General features: G+C 52.4%; 1 protein-coding gene across 1 annotated transcript in view; it reads right to left on the bottom strand.

The window, feature by feature from the left end:
* The window catches only part of KIAA1614, a 52,611-nt gene that overhangs the window by 16,413 nt on the left and 17,064 nt on the right, over nt 1–19,134 (bottom strand). Inside the window, exons 6-11 of the mRNA XM_084866128.1 lie at nt 11,906–13,440; nt 9,994–10,120; nt 8,050–8,305; nt 5,021–5,148; nt 4,112–4,296; nt 397–426 (exon numbers count right to left, since the gene is read on the bottom strand). Coding sequence (XP_084722254.1) covers nt 397–426; nt 4,112–4,296; nt 5,021–5,148; nt 8,050–8,305; nt 9,994–10,120; nt 11,906–13,440 — 2,261 coding nt within the window. The remainder of the gene's footprint in view (nt 1–396; nt 427–4,111; nt 4,297–5,020; nt 5,149–8,049; nt 8,306–9,993; nt 10,121–11,905; nt 13,441–19,134) is intronic.

The raw sequence follows: 19,134 nt of genomic DNA, 5'->3' as shown, positions 1-19,134 counted from the left end.
TCCTGCCAACAAAGGTGCAGGATGTGACACCACCCAGGCCCGGGCACACATATTTTCTTCTCCTTGTTTTGCACAAATTACACCCTTAAACAAAATATCCAAGTAGGCCCCTTCCCTCTCGCCACCCTGCTCTTCCAAGTAGCTTTGTGCAGTTCATTCCCAGTCACCTCCTTCCCACATGGACACTCATGGCTTCTGAAGGAGTGACATTGAGGCCCAGAGCACCTCTGAGTCACCGCGGGATAGGCCTCTGCCTCAGCACACGGAGGGACAAGCTCTCTGCATGGGTCAGGAGCTCCTCAATGTGAGCCAATCCCAGCCCTGCAACCTTGGCCCCGTTCACCTCGAGGATCTCATCCCCCACCCCCAGCAGCCCCGAGTACAGCTTGGCCGTACTTGCATCAGCCATCTCCTGCACGTAGAAGCCTGCAAAGGAAAACAGGAGAACTTAAGTGAAATTAAAGACATGCATCTCTGGCACGCTGACCACGTGGGTGCTGTTTTTTTTTTTTTTTTTTTTTGGGGGGGGGGGACAGGGGCAGGGGCAGCTGCTCATACAGGGGACTTCTGAACACACACACACACACACACACACACACACACACTCATTATTCCCACTCAAAATCACAACTACTTTATTTTTTTATTTTTTTAAAAAAATATATTTTATTGATTTTTGTACAGAGAGGAAGGGAGAGAGATAGAGAGTTAGAAACATCAATGAGAGAGTCATCAATCAGCTGCCTCTTGCACACCCCCCACTGGGGATATGCCCGCAACCAAGGTACATGCCCTTGACCGGAATCGAACCTGGGACCTTTCAGTCCCCAAGCCGACGCTTTATCCATTGAGCCAAACTGGTTTCGGCACAACTACTTTATATAGAGATATAGTATAACTTCATTTCTCCATCTCCTCTTTAAAAATGCCCTAGTGCAAATAATGCTTTCAGCTGGAATGGTTCACATATACCCCAGTGTGAATGAGCTAATCTTAGCTTTTTCTGAAATGAGCTTTGATTGTAGAATAGGAAAATAATGTGTAAAAATAAGGAAAATGACCTACGATGTGTCCAGCACTGTGCTAAATGGCCCTCACAAACAAACTCCATTGCTGCCCTCAGGTCGTCAGAGTGGGGCGGGGGGGGGGGGGGGGGGGGTAGGCGGCATCACTGAAGTAGCTGAGGCCCAGTCCAAGCCTGGCTTGCTTCCTGGTATTGTCTAGGGCTAGCTCTGGCCCCAGTCTTCCTTGGGTATGGTCCTCACTTGGAACTCAGAGGCCTCTGGGCAAAAGCCCAGAAACATAAAAATCCTACCCCCATATGTTGCCAAGACCGGTTTGGCTCAATGGATAGAGCATCGGCTTGGGGACTGAAAGGTCCCAGGTTCAATTCCGGTCAAGGGCATATACCTTGGTTGCGGGCATATTCACAGTAGGGGGTGTGCAAGAGGCAGCTGATCGATGTCTATCTCTCTTCGATGTTTCTAACTCTCTATCTCTCTCCCTTCCTCTCTGTACAAAATCAATAAAATATATTTTTTTAAAAATCCTACCCCCATATGTAAAGATACAGTGGCTCCTTTTCCCTTCGTCATCTCCTCCCCCCACCCCCACCCCCCGCCCCTGAGAGGCCCTGCCTGGCCGGTATGACCATTCCGAGTCTCCAAAGTGCATTGGGGGCCTTGGGAGAACCCACTCCTTCCCTGGGGCTGGCTCGGGGAACCCACGTTGGTGGGACAGGCTCGGTGGGGCCTCAGGGCTGGATAGGCCGGGTGACCCTCGCCTCTCCTGGCCACACAGTGCCCCTCTCACCAAAACTTCTGCTGAAAACCTTTCAACCCCCTTCAGCTGCTTCCACCTAAGGCTGTGGTCGGCAAACCATGGCTCACAAGCCACATGCAGCTCTTTAGCCCCTTGACTGTGGCTCTTCCACAAAATACCACGGCCTGGGTGAGTCTATTTTGAAGAAGTGGTGTTAGAAGAAGTTTAAGTTAAAAAAAATGTGGCTCTCAAAAGAAATTTCAATCGTTGTACTGTTGATAGTTGGCTCTGTGGACTAATGAGTTTGCCGACCACTGGCCTAAGGGATTAGAGGAGGAGCAGACTCTTCCAGGTGAAGCTGGTGAGCACAGGTGTCTGAGAGCACCAGCCCAGGTCACTGGAGGGCCACAGGGGGTGATTGACACCATGGGGCAGAATTCATGGAAAGGGGGGTGAAGGGAGGCAGATTTATCGAGGCCTCAACACCCTCCCTGCTGCCGGCCCAGGCTCAGCTGGCTCCCTCCACACTGAACAGCTGCCTGAGCATCACTCCCACCTCCTCTTCCTGGAACCAGCTTCCTTAGAAGGGACACGAAAGGGCAACTTGCCCGGCTCCTTGGACTCTGACCTAAAGCCATTTAACACATCTTGGACCAGTGGGAAGTCATCTCTCTGATCCATGCATCCCAGCCTCCGGCCCCAAACATCAAGCTTTTCAGAGCCCACCCTGTGAAATCTGGGTTTGCATGTACATTGAAATCTCCTCTGAGGTACCTGAAGGTTTGTAGCTCTGGGTGTAGCAAATCCAATCTTTTGTCAAGTTCCCTGTCCCTGGGCTGAGTTGGGGAGCCCCTTTCGGTGCTTCTCAGCCACCCTCAGCCTTTCCTGAGAGCCTATCTCCCTCCAATGAGATACATTTGTCACTTTGACTGCACAGGCTTCTGTCTCAGAGGCCCTATCTCCCACCTCTTCCATCTAGGTGTTTGAACTGCTTGCTGGCCTGTCTGCATATTGGAAAAAGGCAGGTAAAATGGGGAGAGGTGGAGACTGTAGAAATGGCTGCTATGCAGCAGGATGTGAGATGGGGAGTGTTGAGAAAACCCAAAAGAATGCAGCCAGAGTCAGACCAGACACTGATGTCACGCCTGCCCTTTGGGGGAGACTCTGGGGTAGGTTTTACAACTGAAAGTCATGACAAAAATATGACAGAGAGACTGCTATTGTAGGCATTTATTGGCTGCTGGGCATGGCCTTTGTTAAGGATGCATGCTACTTATGCTGCATGAGAAGCAGAAGGCAAAGCCTGCTATTCTCTCATGCTTGTATAGAATCGCATGTGGTAGCCAGCAAGTTAACACCAGCATCTTGACTTGTTAGGAAGGACTGCAAACCAACCCCAGCCCACAGTGTCTCCGAGGCCCAGGAAAAAGGACTCTTGGCTGCAGGCGGATGGATGGCTTGAGGCCTGGAGGCCCTGTTCCGCATGCATGGGGATCTCTGTGACATCCAATGGCTAACTGCAGCAGCAGAGGCAGGACACCACCTGGCAGGACAGGGAAGAGCAGGTGAGGGAGCCTGGGAGACTGGGCCAGGGCAGAGCCCGAGGAGCCCTTGGTGATTACAGACCCCTGCCCATCAGAACTCCATGAGAGGTGATGGGGGAGGGGCTCCCACTGCCTGCAGAGGGACCTAAAGGGCCTTTTGGGGAGTGTTGGGAGGGGGGAGGGGCAGGCAGAGTACATGCTTGTGTGTGGTCTCACACTGACAGATGATGCCAGTTCCCATCTGGAATTCTGCTCCCCAAGTACATTCTCTTTCTGAACAGGAAAGTGAAGAAAAGCACCAGGAACTTTTCTCTGTGCACCCCTGAATGCTCCTTCTGACCACCCTTCACCCCCCCATCCCCTGCCACCTCCCTGACCCCCCTCCCCAGGAGCCCGCTCTGAGGAGGGACCCGGATGCACAGGCAGGCACATTCCGCGTGCCCAGACACACTCAGCAGCTGGAGGAGGGAACCATTTAAACACATCGGCCACATCAAAGAGACTGCCTCTGAGAGCTGGCAAGCACAGACAGTCTCCCTCTGGCTCCCCAGAGAAACGTTGGCCTTCAAGATTCTGATTTTAAGAATGTCTGTCACCAGACAGCAGAGGGACAGTGGGGTCAGGCCTGCCAATAGCTACCCCCTCCCACAGCCCCTGTGGGGAGAACTCTAGTCCTTTTGATAAGAGGTTCTCTGAGCCCAGAGCTCCACTGCTCAGCCAAAGGCCAGAAAAAGCCCTCCGACAACCTCCAGTGCGGTTTGCTAAGGTCCCAGGGCTGCGGGGCCCAGAAAGCAGAGGGAGCATACCTGAGTCCCGGCACCCGTTCCCGGAGGCCACGCAGAAACCAAACGTGCCCTCGGGTGAGCGCTGCAGCTGCAGCTGACTGGTGCCGTCCGGGAACACCTCCACCACGCGGCCCACTGTGCGGGCCAGGCTGGGGGCACCCACATCCTCTACGCTGAGCGCACGCAGGGGTGGGGCCTTGGCTAACCTGCACGGAGAGCGGACACAGAGTGAGGGCAGCGAGGGCTGGCCCTGCGCTCCAGGCCCTCGGCTTAAAGAAGACTCGCCTCTCTGCTGACAGCTGGGGCTCCTGCATGAAGAGCCTGCTGGGGTTGAGACTGGCACACCCGTCTGAAGCTCCTCAGCCTGCCGCTGCGCCAGAAGCCCCGGCCCCTGAGCAAAGTTTTTAACCATTTCAGGTGCAGAGAATTCTCTGAGAACCTGATGAAAACTGTAATTTTATATAAAATTTCCAGGAGTTAATGGACACCCTGGAGTCCCTCCATGGATCTCCAGGTAAGAGCAGCTAAGCTAGAGGGCCACAGGTCAAGGACCTTCTCCAGGCAGGGTCATAGGTCAAGGGCCTCTTTTGAGGTCCCTGTCTCTGGATCTTTCATTTGATCTTTAGCTGAGCTAAGGAAGCTCTCTGAACATTCTGATTTCAAGATGTCATCAGACAGCAGAGGCATGGAGGAATCAAACCTCCCAATTCCCCCCCTTTTCAGCAGCCCGCACCTTCTCAAAGCTCAGCTGCACATGAGGTGCGGGTTCCAAGACTCCTGTGGCACCTGAGGCTCAGAGGATTGGCCTCCCTTTCTCTTTAATGGGATCCCATTCAGGGCCATGCCGCTGAGACAAGAAGTCAAGCTTATAGCTCCATTGTCCATTCTTGGTTTGTCCTCCAAACCACTTGTCCACTCGCTCACTCTTACCTGCCAGGTTCACTGTGGTCCCCTCGCTCCCCTACCAGGTACAGGCTGGACCGGTCCACCTTGCCACTCAGCAGAGAATGGAGGTTCTGAAAGGAGGCCGCTTTCCGACGTTGGTGAGAGGAGGACACCTAGTGGTAAAGGTCCAATATTGCAGGTGAGAAAAGCCACCTGGCAAAGGGTTGACAGAGACTTGACACCCCAACCCTGGCCCTGAGGACCCTCACTCAAAGTAACAGTGGGAGTTTTTGTCACTACTTCAAAGTGCTTAACAGGAATCGCCATAATTTACTCAAGTAGATGGGTCCATACAGGTGATCTGATCTGATCTGAAGCTTGCAGGTTTTGGGTTTTCTTGGCTGAAATAACAACTTAGTACTGTAACACTAATTACCACACTGACTAAGAAAATTAGTTTTCTTGTTAGAAAAAAAAGTGAAATAAAATTAATTATAGGATAACAAACGCAACTTTAGAGTTAAAATGTTAGTGTGGTTTTTTGTGTGTGATTCTTTAGTATATCTATCCTTTTTATGATCAGTTACATTCAAAATTTTTAATCTAAGTGTGCATCTCAAACCATTGTGAATAAAAAGATGGGAAAGACAATAGTCCCTTGAGGACTTCCCCCAGTGGTGGTTGTGGGGTGGGCACAGGTAAGTTAAAAGCCCTAAATGCACTAGGAAGTGCTTGGTTGAAAGTGCAGATGATGTGCAGGGAAGCAGAAAGGGGCTTTGTGTAGCTTAGGAGGTCTCGGAGGAGCTGACCCCCGAGTGAGGCTTGAGGCAGGAACTAGGGAGGTGAAAACGGGGGCAGGGTGCTCCAGGCAGGAGAAGCAGCAGGTGTGAAGACGTGGAGACCAGGGAAAACATGGTCGGCTCTGGATCACACGCATGGTCTGGTGGCTAGGCTGCAGAGGTGATGGGAGGTGGGTTGGAGCAAGGGGCCGGCCCTGGAAGGGCCTCAGGTGGCCTGCTAAAGGGCCCCTGAGTGGTGCTCATCTGAAGAGTTACAAAGTCTGATCTGTGTTCTGGAAACGGACCCAGTGAGGAGCCCATTCGGAAGGTGAAGGGTAGGAATGGTAGGGAGAGGCAGACTTTAAACAAATGTTACAGACATGTATTACATTTGGAATCCATGCTCTAGAATAATAAGGCATATTATCAAGAAATTGACTAGGGGGTTGGAGCTGATTTATATCAGAGTTCAAGAAGGCTTCCTGGGAGAAGTCATGTTAACTCAGACCTGAAGGACAAGCAGGGGTTTCCTGAGAGCCTTCCAGATGCCGGTTTAAAGGTAAAGAGCCACAGCCACCGGAGGATGTGGGCGCATCAGGTGAGAGAACAGGGCCACTGCCCACTCAGGAGGGTAAAATGGAAACCAAGCTGCTGCAGCATCCAACACCATCACCCCCCTCCCCTTACCCTGCATCTGGCGACACAACAGTCTAACAGGAAGTCATTCGCCCTGAGCTATGTCATGAGTAGTTCTGGGTGAGACAGATGGGTTCTTCTTTTATCCTCTTTCCCCAGTTCTTGCACATTTCTTTCTACTACTCACTCCGCCCTCTCTCAGCAGCTTGCTCTCTCTCTTCACCCACTCGGCTTACATTGCTGACAACATCTCTACTACACTGACATTGTTGTCACTTCCCTAGAGGGCTTCACAGAGGCCAGAGCTCTGAGGGCAGCACCCCAGGCGCCCTGGCTCAGATATACAGGGGACAAGTCTAACTTCATGGGGAAAGTAAATTCCTGGAGCATGGTGTCACTCTCGGATCCTCTTCCCAGCTTAGATAAGGCTGTTTTGTTTCTGTGTTTGCCTTCCATTCATTCATTCATCCAGCAAGTGCTTATTGAATGCCGACCACGTACCAGGTAGTGTGCCTGTAGCCAGACTGAAATGGAATTTTCATTCAGTCTGAAATTAAAAGGCTCCAGTGCGGCAAACCATAATCACCTGCTTCCTTCTGCCCAGGAAGGGGAGCAGAGGCTAGAAGAACAAGCATAAAACTTGGAAACACCTGGAACAGAACAGGGTTTTCAGAAACCTAGCTGAGCTGGTGAGCTGCTGTTGGTTTACCCTCCAGCACCTGGGGAGGGAGAATTCAGCAGCCTGCCCTGCACCCACTCACTCACTCACTGTGTAGTATGTCTACTATATTCACCATTGCACTAAATATTGGGGATATAAGGATGAACGGTGATCCCTCAAAGAAGTCACACTCCAGTGAGGGGGAGAGAAACAAAAATCAGTTAAAACACTATGTGCAAGTTCCACCAAGGAGGGTAGCCCAGAATGAGATAAAAACACAGAGCAAGGAAAGGTAGGAAGTGGCTTCCTGGAGGATGCAGTGGCTGAAGTGTCCTTGGATGAGAAGGCATTCACAGACAGAGAAGGTAGGAGAAAAGAAAGATGAAGGCTGAACGTCAGACAGGTGTGGCCTTCATGACAGAACTTCAAGGTCAAGGACAATGGAATGAGTGTTAGTAGGGGAGAGTAATGTGAGATGAAAGCAATCAGATCACAGAAACCCTCCGGCATTGTCAAGTGGCCTGAACTTTATCCTAAGAGTGGTAAGGGACCACAAGGGCCTATATGAAGGAAGGGAATGGCAAGCCAGATTTGCATATCAGAAGGGCCACTATGGAAGCCAGTGGAGAAAGACAGGCAGGAATGCCATTCTGGAGGTCCTTGAGGTAATCCAGAAAGTGATTTGTGCTAGACTTGAGGTTCTAGAATGACCAGGCAGTAGACTCCAGGTCTTGGCAGAGGTGACAGAGTTGAGGGAGGGGGAGAGGAAGGTGTTTAGGATGAGTCCATACTGGAAAGCTGGAGGGGAAGTGTGGGATGCTGCTACCATACTGTGTCCTGGGGACCCAAGTCTCAGAGATCAACTGTGGGGAGGCAGGAGCCTCCTCTTCTCCACCTTCGCCTCCTCAGCGCTTCATTTCTACTTTCACCATTTGTTCCCATGGCGCCTACACCACCACCTGCCTCGCACAGCCCTTGTCTGGGCCCTTCGCACTCACCGGATGCAGGGATTGTAACGATGGGGCTCTCTTCACTTTGGGACTGCTGGTGTGGGAAGCCGGGCCAGGTGCAGGGGGGTGCAGCTGCTCCACACTGCAGCTGCGGGACTTGCCCAACTTGGGCCGTGTGCCCTGGCCCAAGGCCAACAAGAACTTTTTCAGCCCCAGGGTAGTGATGCTGCTGCTGGCTTTCTTGTTCCTGTCAGAAGGGGCAGCTGAGGGCGGGCCAGGTCCTGCACTGACCCCTGGTAGGTCTCTGAAACGCAAGAGTGGACATGAGGTTGGGGGAAGAGGGCTGTGGAAGCAAGGGCGGACTTCTCCTTAGGGTTCTGTGGGCCCCAGGCGAGCCAGTACCACGCCTGGTGGAGGAACAGACAGGCAGGCTGCAGAAAGGCTGAGTGGAATCCTGCACGGTAGCTTTCAGAAAGAGCAGCTCAGACAAGACCCTTGGTATCACACTCCACAGTGTGTTTACCCAGTCATTCATTCATTCGTTTGCTCATTCACTATTTCTTAAGAACCTCTTCTAGGCCTCTCGTAAGCACTGGGACATGTGGCAAATGACCTGGGTAAGTAAGTGATAGTGGTAAGAAGACAGACAAGGTTCTTACTCTTGGGAGCTTATAGCAGCAGACTAGGAAATAAAGGAGAGAAGCCATCAGCGACTGCTGAGTAGGGTGAAGCAGAGAGAGACATGGTGGCCAGGGAAGGCCTCTCTGAGGAGATGATATTTGAACTGAAAGTTAAGTGGCAAGAAGAAGTCAGTCCCACCAAGCCCAGAAATGAGAGCTCCAGGGAGAAAAAAAAGCTGTCAGCAAAGCTCAAGGGCAAAAAGGAGCTCGGTACATTCAAGAACATAGCAGGGCCAGGCCACTAGGACTTGGATATCATCATGAGCAAGGGACAAGAAATAGGTGAAGTCAGACAGGCAGATTACGCTGAACACATAAACCAAAGTAAGAGGTTTGAATTCTATTCCAAGCTAAAGGAAAAAAGATGATGGGTTTTAAGTAAATGACATCATTGAATTAAAGTTTTGAAAACTTTACTATTGTGTGGAGAAGGAACTAGAGGGAGCAAGAGGGAAGGCAGAGAGCAGCAGGGCTGTTAGAGTTGCACGGAAAGAGGTAAGGCAGCTTAGACCAGGAGAAATGCAGCACGGGTGGGCCTGGGGCCGGAGAGGACTGGCCGCTGGGTTGGAGTCGAAGAGGAGAATGGGGCAGCTAAGATGATGCCGAGGTCTGGGAGTGAGCGCTGTGGAGTGGTTCTGTGTTCGCTGGGAAGAGGCCCTGGGGGAAGCGGTTTTGGTCAGAGCAATCAAGAATTCAGCTAGCCTCTCAGACACCCTGGTGGGCATATCAGGGGAAACTGGATGCACAAGTCTGGAGTTTGGGAGCACACAGGGCTGGAGATGGAGGCTTGGCTTTCAGTGGCACGAGAAGCCTTGGGTCATAGGTCACCATGAATGATGCATAGCAGGGAAGATGCCACCCTGGCTAGAGGGTGGCTTCCCAGAACAAGGACTCAGACAACACGCTAAAGAGAGAATGGCAATGTCAATGCTGAGCTCTCTCCTCAATATCTGGTTGTCTGCAAGCCCAGAGCGAGGAACAAGTCCTCTCAGACAGGCTGTCTCAGCCCTGGGGCACCTTGAGGGCTGAGGCTGGCTGGCCAGCTGTGTCTAGCACAGCACCTGGAGCTTGGAGGCCACTCAGTGAATGTTTGGTGAATAAATGATCAAGCACATTAGACTGGAAATGTTTGGGAGGGGAGAATTGGGGTGCCATGGTTAGATGTAAGTCTGGGAACCCTCCAAGGACTTGGGAGCAGTGAGGTCAGTCATGCTACCACTCCAAGGGGGGGGGGGGGTGTCTCTTTCTTCACTTAGCACCTCCCACCCCCCACCTTCCATAGGTAGAGCTCACTCTTGCTCCTGTCACTCACTGGGATGACACAAGCCCTTCAGAACGTGACTCTGTCCTCTGCAGGCCTCTCTCTGGATCCTGGCTGGACTCTGGCTCTTCTAAGGCCAAGGAGAAGGTGACACCCATGGAGCTGATGGTGCCAACACCTGCAAGGGTGAGAAAGTCATGGATTCCTCCTGCAACAACCACAGCAACAACCCTCCCATGTCACTGACCCATCCCACAGGGGAGGGGACAGTCCCAACCCAGGAGGCAGGAGAGCCAGAGAAAGCCGGAGAGGCAGTGGTGAGACCCACAAAACAGGGACAGAGCCTTATTTATTGCTGTTCCCACTTCCCCCGGCACAATCCTGGTGCACAGTAGCTGATTAATTAATGCCTGTTAAATGAAGGGACTGCTGTGGTAAGTCATGTCCCTCCCTTATCAAGAGACATAGTTGAGGACAGGGGAATATTTTGTATTCCTGGGGCATCTGGAATGAGCTGGGCAATGAGTTAAACCCTCCCCAGAGATTATTTCATGGGTTCCCAGGAGACAGGTTCTATTATTACCCTCAGATTACAGCGGAGGAGCCTGGAGTGCAAAGGGGTTCAGTGACATGCCCAGGACCTCCTGGCTAATGAGAAGAGGAGCCTCGCCAGGGCCGCTGCTCCAGGCCCCGAGGAGGTGAAGGTTGGCTGCCCAAAAAGCTCTCAGACTAGAAGACCCACAGGAAGTGGTTAAGGGCAGCCAGCCCAGAGCCCACCAGGGAAGGAAACCACACCTTAGTTCAAGGTGGGGCCTTCTTCCTCAGGGTTCATGTGTGCAAGCAAGGAGGAGGGAAAGTGTATGTCTGTGTGCAGTGGAGGGGTGGCCAGCACACAGGGCGGGGTGAGTCTTGGCATCCACATCCTCAGTAAGGTCAGTACGGCCTGTCGTCTGCCTGCCCTCTCCTTCTCCATTGTGTCTAAGCCCTCCATCCCTCCTGAGCCAGCCCAGGCCCACGGCTGCCAGAGCTGTGGGCACATTAAAGCAGGCTGTGTGGGGTGGGCTTGTATCTTCTGCCTAAAAGTGGCTGAGGCTGGGGTGCTCACCTTAGCTCACAACATCAGGGATCAGAGCTAAGGCTGCTGCTGCCCAGGATTTGCCCACATTATGTGGACCCTTCCAAGAACAGAGCTGATATCCTACATCCTTTGCCTGCTGAAACACACCAGTCTGCCCAGCAGGGCCAGGGTCTGGGAGGTTGCCAGAGAGCAACCCCAAAACACCTTGTAAGAGCTTTGCCTCCTGGTCACCAACCTTTCACACCTCACAGACCACCAGTAGTCCATGGACCACCGGTTGGCAACAGTTGCTCTGGACAGCATGTCTGTGCCTGGCCAGACTTGAGACGGAAGGTCTCAAGTGCAGGACTTTTGCTGAATTAATTCACCTAATGCATTCATTCCCCACAGTGTCTAGAACTGTGCCTGGCATGTAACATGTGCTCAAACAATACTGAATGAATGAAATGAAGACACTGAAGGGGCATTTTAGCATTTACTACTCTAAGCAAACAGTACTAAGTCCTAGAGCTGCTGCCTCTCCCAGCTCTGCTGATGGTAAAATTTCCTTGCAGCCCAGGCCTCCAGCAGCCACTTAGCTTCGACCTTCTATACACCCCTCCAGATCCCCAGAGATCAGAGGCTTCAGCACCACTTTCCCATGTTCTGCCTCCCCAGGGGAGTTGTTAACCCGCCTCCAGGCTGATGTTGAACCCTGCACCCAACCCATAGACCCACATACCCTGCTAGCTTCCCTGACACCTGCCATGGATCTGGGGGCTCCATGGGGCTGCTAGGAATGGTGTGTGACTATGAAACCTATGAAGGTGGGCAGTCAGAGAAGGATGTGTGAGACCACAGACGTGGCCTCAGCTCTAGGACTGCCCCAGACTGGGGCCACCTTACCATCTCTGCCGTTCTCCAGGGGTGCCTCGGGCTCCTGGCTGCTGGTGCCCTTCTCCACCAGATCCTCGGGGATGGCACCCCCCGAGGACTCCCTCAGCCCCCCAGGCACGCTGTTGTTGCAGTTGTTGGTGGAGAGGCCCAGCAGTGGGTGCCAGCCTTGGTGGCCGAAGGGCTGTGTCTGTGGGGGGCTGGGCTCACAGGTCCTGGGAACTACACTTCCTGAAGGAGGCCGGGGGGTGCCCACAGATTCTCCCCGGTCACCGGGCCTGCGGGGTGCCTTCCTGTGAGGCGCAGGTGACGTGGTTTTCCTGGAAGGAGGAGGAGCTGGCACCCAGCCCTCCGAGGAGAGGGAAGAAGTTGGCTGCTGGGCCTTGTGTAGGGCAGAGGGCTCTGCGTGGCTCTGTTGCAGGGGGATGGTTTCCAGAGACTTGTGGCTTTCTATAACCTGGTCTTGTCTGCCTGGCCCCAAGGGTGCCAGCTTCTTACAGGAGGCCGGGGCACGCGCCTTTCCCCACAGAGCCCAGGAATCCACAGCGGGAGCCCAGGGGTTTCTCAGTCCTGGTCGCAACTCCCCTTGGGGCCCCAGGGCGGCCCTCTCGGGTTCCTGCACAGGAGGCTTGGAGGAAGCGTTTTCTCCAGGGAACAGAGCCCCCTCAGGTGTGTGTCCTCCGCCTTCTTTCACTTCATCTGAAAACTCCAGGAGATCAACCCCAGGCAGGTTGTGCGGGGCCGGGGCCGGAGGGCTCTCAGGTGGCTCCCTTTCCGCCTTCCGGAACCACCTGTGGCCTCCACGAGGCCTGGAGCCCCGCAGTCGGGGGCCACGGGCTCTGAGGGGCTGAGAGGTCCCGGCCTCTTCGCTGTCGGTCCTGCAGCTGTCTGAGGTGTCCGTGCTGTCCAGGGCGGAGTCCACCTCCAGGGGACACACAGAGTCTCCAATTTGTGTCTCCCGGATCCATTCGGTGTGGGGCCCTTGCTCGGCGGGGAGGAGCCTGAAGGGGGCGCTCAAACTCCAACAGCTAAGGGGCTCTGCCAGCACTCCCTCCAGCCCACAGGCAGCAGCCTTGTGCTCCTGGAGGACCTTGGGGTCCGGGGCTGCCTTCCCAAGGGCAGGGCGTGCGTCCTCGATGCAACTGCCGCAGGCTTGGCAGGTCCTCTGGATGCCCCGTGAGGGCGGCCACTCCGGGAAGGCTCTCTGGTCCAGGTGGCCCACAAGCCTGTGCAGAGTCCGTTCGTCCCTGCGCAGGAGGCCCCCGGCCAGGTAGTCTGCGAGCTCTGGCTTGGAGCGCAGAGGGCCCTGCTCTGCCATCTGCAGCGCGGGGCCCAGCACCTGGCGCTGGCGCTGCTGCAGCCGGTCCAGGTAGCGGGACTCGGCCTCCCGGGCGGACTCATCCTCGAAGCGGACGCGAGACGGGGAGGGGCCCCGCTTCGGCCACTGCCCGCTGCTGGACTCCCCGCTGGAGGAGTCGCTCGTGCTCCCGTTGTGGAGGTTGTCTCTGCGGGCAAAGGGCACCCTCCGGTCCAGGGCTGGGTTTCTCCTGATGGGGAGACAGAAGCACGGTCACGGGAGTGAGGAGGAAGGTAGCCTGGGGTGCTCCGTGGTAACTACAACCCCAAAGTTACCCCAAATCGGGTTCCTGGGGAGTCAGGCAGCAAACCAGAGCAGCTCACAAGCCCATCCAGAGCCTGAGCCGTAGCGCTAAACAACACCCACAGGACCTTCTTTATTGTGCATTTCCCTCTGTTGCCAGCTCAGCCTGAGTTGAGACGGAACATTACTAAACTGAGGATTGTACAGAAAGATGACACCAAAGTCCTCCAGGGTGGTATGCGTGATGTGTGTGTGTGGCACATGAACCTGGCCATCATGGCATCTGGTAGTGATGACTGTGGCAGTACTGTATTTGCTATAAAGATTTAATGGAAAAAGTACATTTTAAGTCTCTACAGAGTCTGTGTGGGACCAGAAGTTAGGGTTTCTTTCTTTTTTAAAATATATTTTATTGATTTTTTTACAGAGAGGAAGGGAGAGAGAGATAGTAGAAATATCAATGAGCTGCTAACTGCACACCTCCCACTGGGGATGTGCCCACAACCAAGGTACATGCCCTTGACCGGAATTGAACCTGGGACCCTTTGGTCCGTAGGCCAATGCTCTATCCGAGCCAAACCGGTATTGGCAGAAGTTAGGATTTCTTGCTCTCCCTCTGGGTTCCCAATCTCCTTGCTTAGACAAAATTTAGACAGAGCGATGCTGATGCTCCAGATGCTCCCTCTTGTCTGTTCCCACACCCCTTCCTTGTACCTGTCCCACCTCAGCCCCTTAAGCACACGCATCCTGAAACGCTGTGATGAGAATTACTGTGCTAGGAAAAGTCTCTGCATTCTGTCACTAGCCTGTGCTCTGGGAGACACTGTGCTTGGTGGTCAAGTCAGACCTCACACCAGGGTATCCTAAAGCCAGGTTACCTGACTTTCAGACCACTGTGCGAATGGACCCATCTTTCTGTCAGAGGCCAGGTGAGTAAGTACCATACTTCTTCCTCCCTGAGGACCCACCTACACCTGGATCACTTTAGGCTGTCAGGACCAGAGGAAGGGCATCTAAAAAAAAGATCCAGGTCCTGCCAGCCACATCACTGACCTTAACTTGTATTTTATTTTTTTAAATAAATTTTATTGATTTCAGAGAGGAAGGGAGAGGAAAAGAGAAACATCAATGATCAGAGAGAATCATTGATCAGCTGCCTCCTGCGTGCCCCGCACTGGGAATCGAGCCTGCACCCTGGGCATGTGTCCTGACTGGGAATGGAACCTTAATCTCCTGGTTCATGGGTCGATGCTCAACCACTGAGCTATTCCAGTCGGGCTGACTTTAACTTTTTATATATTTTTTTAATTGATTTTTTACAGAGAGGAGGAGAAAGGGATAGAGAGCTAGAAACGTCAATGAGAGAGAAACATCAACCAGCTGCCTCCTGCACACCCCCTACCAGGGATGTGCCCGCAACCAATGTACATGTCCTTGACCGGAATCGAACCTGAGACCTTTCAGTCCGCAAACCCGCTCTACCACTGAGCCAAACCGGTTTCAGCTTAACTTTTAATACAAGATGGTGAATTGAGTCATGGAATTTGGCATGGAATTCATGCCAAAGATAGAAATAATATTTTTGTTCCCAAAGGAGAACTGAAGGATTTCTTAATCACATAAGGCACCTTCAACTCAAGTATTAAAACCCAGAGGCCTCCACCAGCAGTGCTGGGACAGTGCAGAAAGGTGCCATGAGGATTCGGAAGACAAGTGCAGAGCAAACAAGGCACTTCAGCAGTGAGCAAATCCCACCCTGCTAAGCTTCTCAGCCAGCAGGTACCTCAGTATGCACCCTCGGGGAGGACTCTGTCAGGCTCAGAACCTGGGCTGAAAGGCCTGTGGGAAGGATGGGAAGGCCATCTTCCAGAGCCCACTTCCTATAACAATGCTGTCCTCACCACACTCTCCATACGTCCCACACAAGCTCTACAGTTTTTAACCAGCCACTTTCTGACCCAGGAAATGGCACTTATGGTGCCACCTCCCAGGTCCTGCATCTTGCTGACATGTTTATCCTCCTGAGATAAGACCAATAGTGTATCTGTCCCCCAAACGGCAAGAGCGTGTATTTCCAGGAGCTGCTTGATATCAATGCTGATGTGTTTCCAGGGAATGCAGCTACTGCTACTTCTTCACCTCCTGGCAAAGCCTGTCTGTCTGTTCCAGCTGCCCCAGCCGTCTCCACTAGACCTAGGATACAACTGGGGATGGCTCTGCCTCCCCCCACTCTTCCGTCATCTTTCACTGCTCTTTGGAAGGAGTGATGCTTCTGGGCTGGGGCATCTAACCAGGGCCCAGGGCCTATGTGGCATCTCCATGTTAACTCAGCATGGCTCTCCAGGGCGATTTGACAAGCGTAACCTTTAAAAGCATCTGTAGCAAGCCATCTGGCGTTGATTTTTCAGCTCTACCCTCTGAGGATTCACCAGTGCTGCCAAATCAAAGTAATTCCTTTCTGGACACAGCAGCTGCTAAAGTGGGTCACCTTGCTTTTCGATAGCATTTCTACGGCCAGGGGACAGGCTGGCAGAGGAGAACCTACTTTAAGGTCAGTGATTGGGTTGTTGTGAGCTGCTGTCACGATTCAGGGAAGAGGAAGCACGCACGAGTACATTTACGCAGTCGAGTATATTTTGCAAATAGACTTGCCTATGTGAGGCTACCCAATCCAACCTATATATCTATGGCAGTGGTCGACAAACTCATTAGTCAACAGAGCCAAATATCAACAGTACAATGATTGAAATTTCTTTTGAGAGCCAAATTTTTAAAACTTAAACTTTTTCTAACGCCACTTCTTCAAAATAGACTTGCCCAGGATGTGTTATTTTGTGGAAGAGCCACACTCAGGGGGCCAAAGAGCTGCATGTGGCTCGCAAGCCGCAATTTGCCGACCACTGACCTATGGAAAGTGAAAGAGGAGGGTTCCATGGGAGTATGAGACATGAATCATCCCTTTGTTTAGTGTGTCTCCACACTGTATATACTCTCTGCCCACTAGTCACTTAGTAGCTCTTTCAGTTATCGGATCAACTGTGCGGTATTGCAGTGCTTGTGTTCAAGTAGCCCTTACATACATGCAGAGAATGGTTAGGTTGCTTCAGAGAAGCCATGCCCATTCATAACTAGTGCTCTCCACCCAGAGGAAGACAAGGCACAAAATGTGGAAATAAAAGGGTAGCCTGTTTGGCACCTGTTGCCAGGGTATGGGGTCTCCTGAGCCCCTCTCCTAAGGGTCACACTGACACTGAACACAGAGGCAGGCCACAGCCCTCTGCTCACACTGGAGTCATCTCAATGGTGATGTGAAGGTCCTCACCCTTTCATGAGTAGATTCAGCATCAAAGAGCATGTGGTCCAGTTCCACTGAGAATCTTCATTTCCCCTAGTGCCACGTAGTGATGAAAACTGGCAGGCCCACCATGCCCGCCATGCCACGGAAGCCACAGGCCTTGTCAACCACAGAGAGGGTCCTGCTCAGGCCTGGTGCAATCTGACATGGGCTGGCATTCTCACCTCAGGCCCAGAACTCCACATGTAAGTGGTTCCTTGCAGTGCACCATACATGGAACAGTCACAATGATGGTGACAGGGTATCGCTTAGGGAGCAGCCACATATGTGAAGTGCTGGTCTGAATGTCCTTGAACCTGTTTCTTTCCTATATGTCCATCCGTGTTGCACTCAGGCTCACCCACAGCTCCAGCATCATGAAAACAGGGTAATACCCAAATCTGTAGTTCTGACCTCTCTCCTCCTCTGCAGATCCCATAACCAACTGCCTGATAAGGGTCTCCAGTGGGTGTTCTGGGGCTAACTCCCTTCAAAGTCTGACCCAGCACCTAGGCTTCACTCCTTGCCTAAGATCCCATCGAACCTTCAGACACCAAGTCAGAACCCTGAGCTCCGTCCTGGATGCCTCTCCTCTCCTACTTCCTACATCTGTTTAATTACGGTAGTCCTCCCTTTTCTGTGGATTTCACTTTCCGTGATTTCAGTTACTTGCGGTCAACAGCTGTCAGAAAATATTAAATGGAAAACTCCAGAAATAAAGAATTCAGAAGTTTAAAACTGCATGCCATTTCAGTGATGTGATGAAATCTTGTACTGTCCCACACCATCCCACCAGGGACATGAATCATCCCTTTGTTTAGTGAGTCTCCACACTGTATATGCTCTCCGCCCACTGGTCACTCAGTAGCTCTCTCAGTTATCAGATCAACTGTGTGGTATCGCAGTGCTTGTGTTCAAGTAGCCCTTATTCCACCTAATCATAGCCCCAAAGAGCAATAGTAGTGCTGTTGACAGTTTGGATATGCCAAAAAGAAGCTATAATGTGCTCCCTTTAAGTGAAAAGGTATGAATGTAGAGGAAAAACATAGGATAGTTCAGTACTATCTCTAGTTTCAGGCATCCATTGGCGATCTTGGAACATATCCCCAGTGGACAAGTGGAGACTACTTTAAATTACTTTTAAGATGTAACACTCACAGAGTACTCACTATGTGCTGGGAGCTATTCTAAGCACTTTACATGTACTTATTAACTCCTATAACCCTCACAACAACTCTGTAACATAGGCTCTATTATAATCCCCATTGTGCAGATAAGAAAACTGAGGCACTGAGACTTCCCCAAAGACACACAGCTAAAAAGTGGCAGAGCCAAAATTCAACCCAGTGGTCTGGTTCCAGAGTCTTCTAACCACTCAACTGCTGCCTCATTAAAGCTGCTTCCTTCTGGCTCTCAGTAATCTCTTGTCTCCAAACCCTCCTCCCTATCACATTGCACCAGGAGCATGGTGCAGTCTCCTCTCTGCCCCCCGAACCCGAGATCCAACACATCCTTGCAGCCAGGACCACTTTACTGAATCACAAATGTGATCATGCTACCCACCTGCCTGAAACGCTTTGTGATGCCTCGCTGTTATGAGAGACATGCAAACTGCTCAGCAGGCCTGGAGGCTTGCACGACTGGCCTGCATGGAGCTCTCTGGCCTGCACACCATGCACCCAGCAGGTCCTCAGGCTCCAGCCTGGCTGAACTCCTGAGCACAGTGCTTCTGCTCGTGGTTTCTGCCCTGGGATGCTCACCTCTGCCTCCCTCGTTTGTCCAGTGAATATGCACGTGTCCTTCAAGCCCTAACCTAGAAACCACCTCCTCTTGAGCCTCCCAGTCCTTCCCAGGTGAAGGTACTATTTCCTGCCCTGCAAACACATCTTTCTCCCTACACCACGATCCACATAATTGTATTGATCGCCTTGCCTGCCTTTCTCCCTGGAGACAGTGACTTTTGTCCCTTCAGGGAGCTCAGATTATGTTTCATTCATCTTTGAACCCTCAATGCTGAACACTCTAGGCCAGGGGTCTTCAAACTATGGCCCGCGGGCCACATGTGGCCCGCAGAGGAGTCTGATCCGGCCCGCCAGGTTTTTTGGGCAGTGAGCGCAGCCGAGGTGTTACAGTAGGAATTAGTAGTTCATATAGTCCGGCCCTCCAGCTCTCTGAGGGACCGTGATCTGGCCCCACTTTAAAAAGTTTGAGGACCCCTGCCCTAGGCCCTCAGTAAAAAGTATGTTGACCAACTAAATGAATTAAAGCAAGCACCCGATATGGGAGACACACACACACACACACACA

This window comes from Pipistrellus hanaki (genome assembly GCF_964339955.1).
Source record: "Pipistrellus hanaki genome assembly, chromosome: 18".
NCBI lineage: Eukaryota > Metazoa > Chordata > Mammalia > Chiroptera > Vespertilionidae > Pipistrellus > Pipistrellus hanaki.
This window is presented reverse-complemented; position numbering and strand designations above follow the sequence as displayed.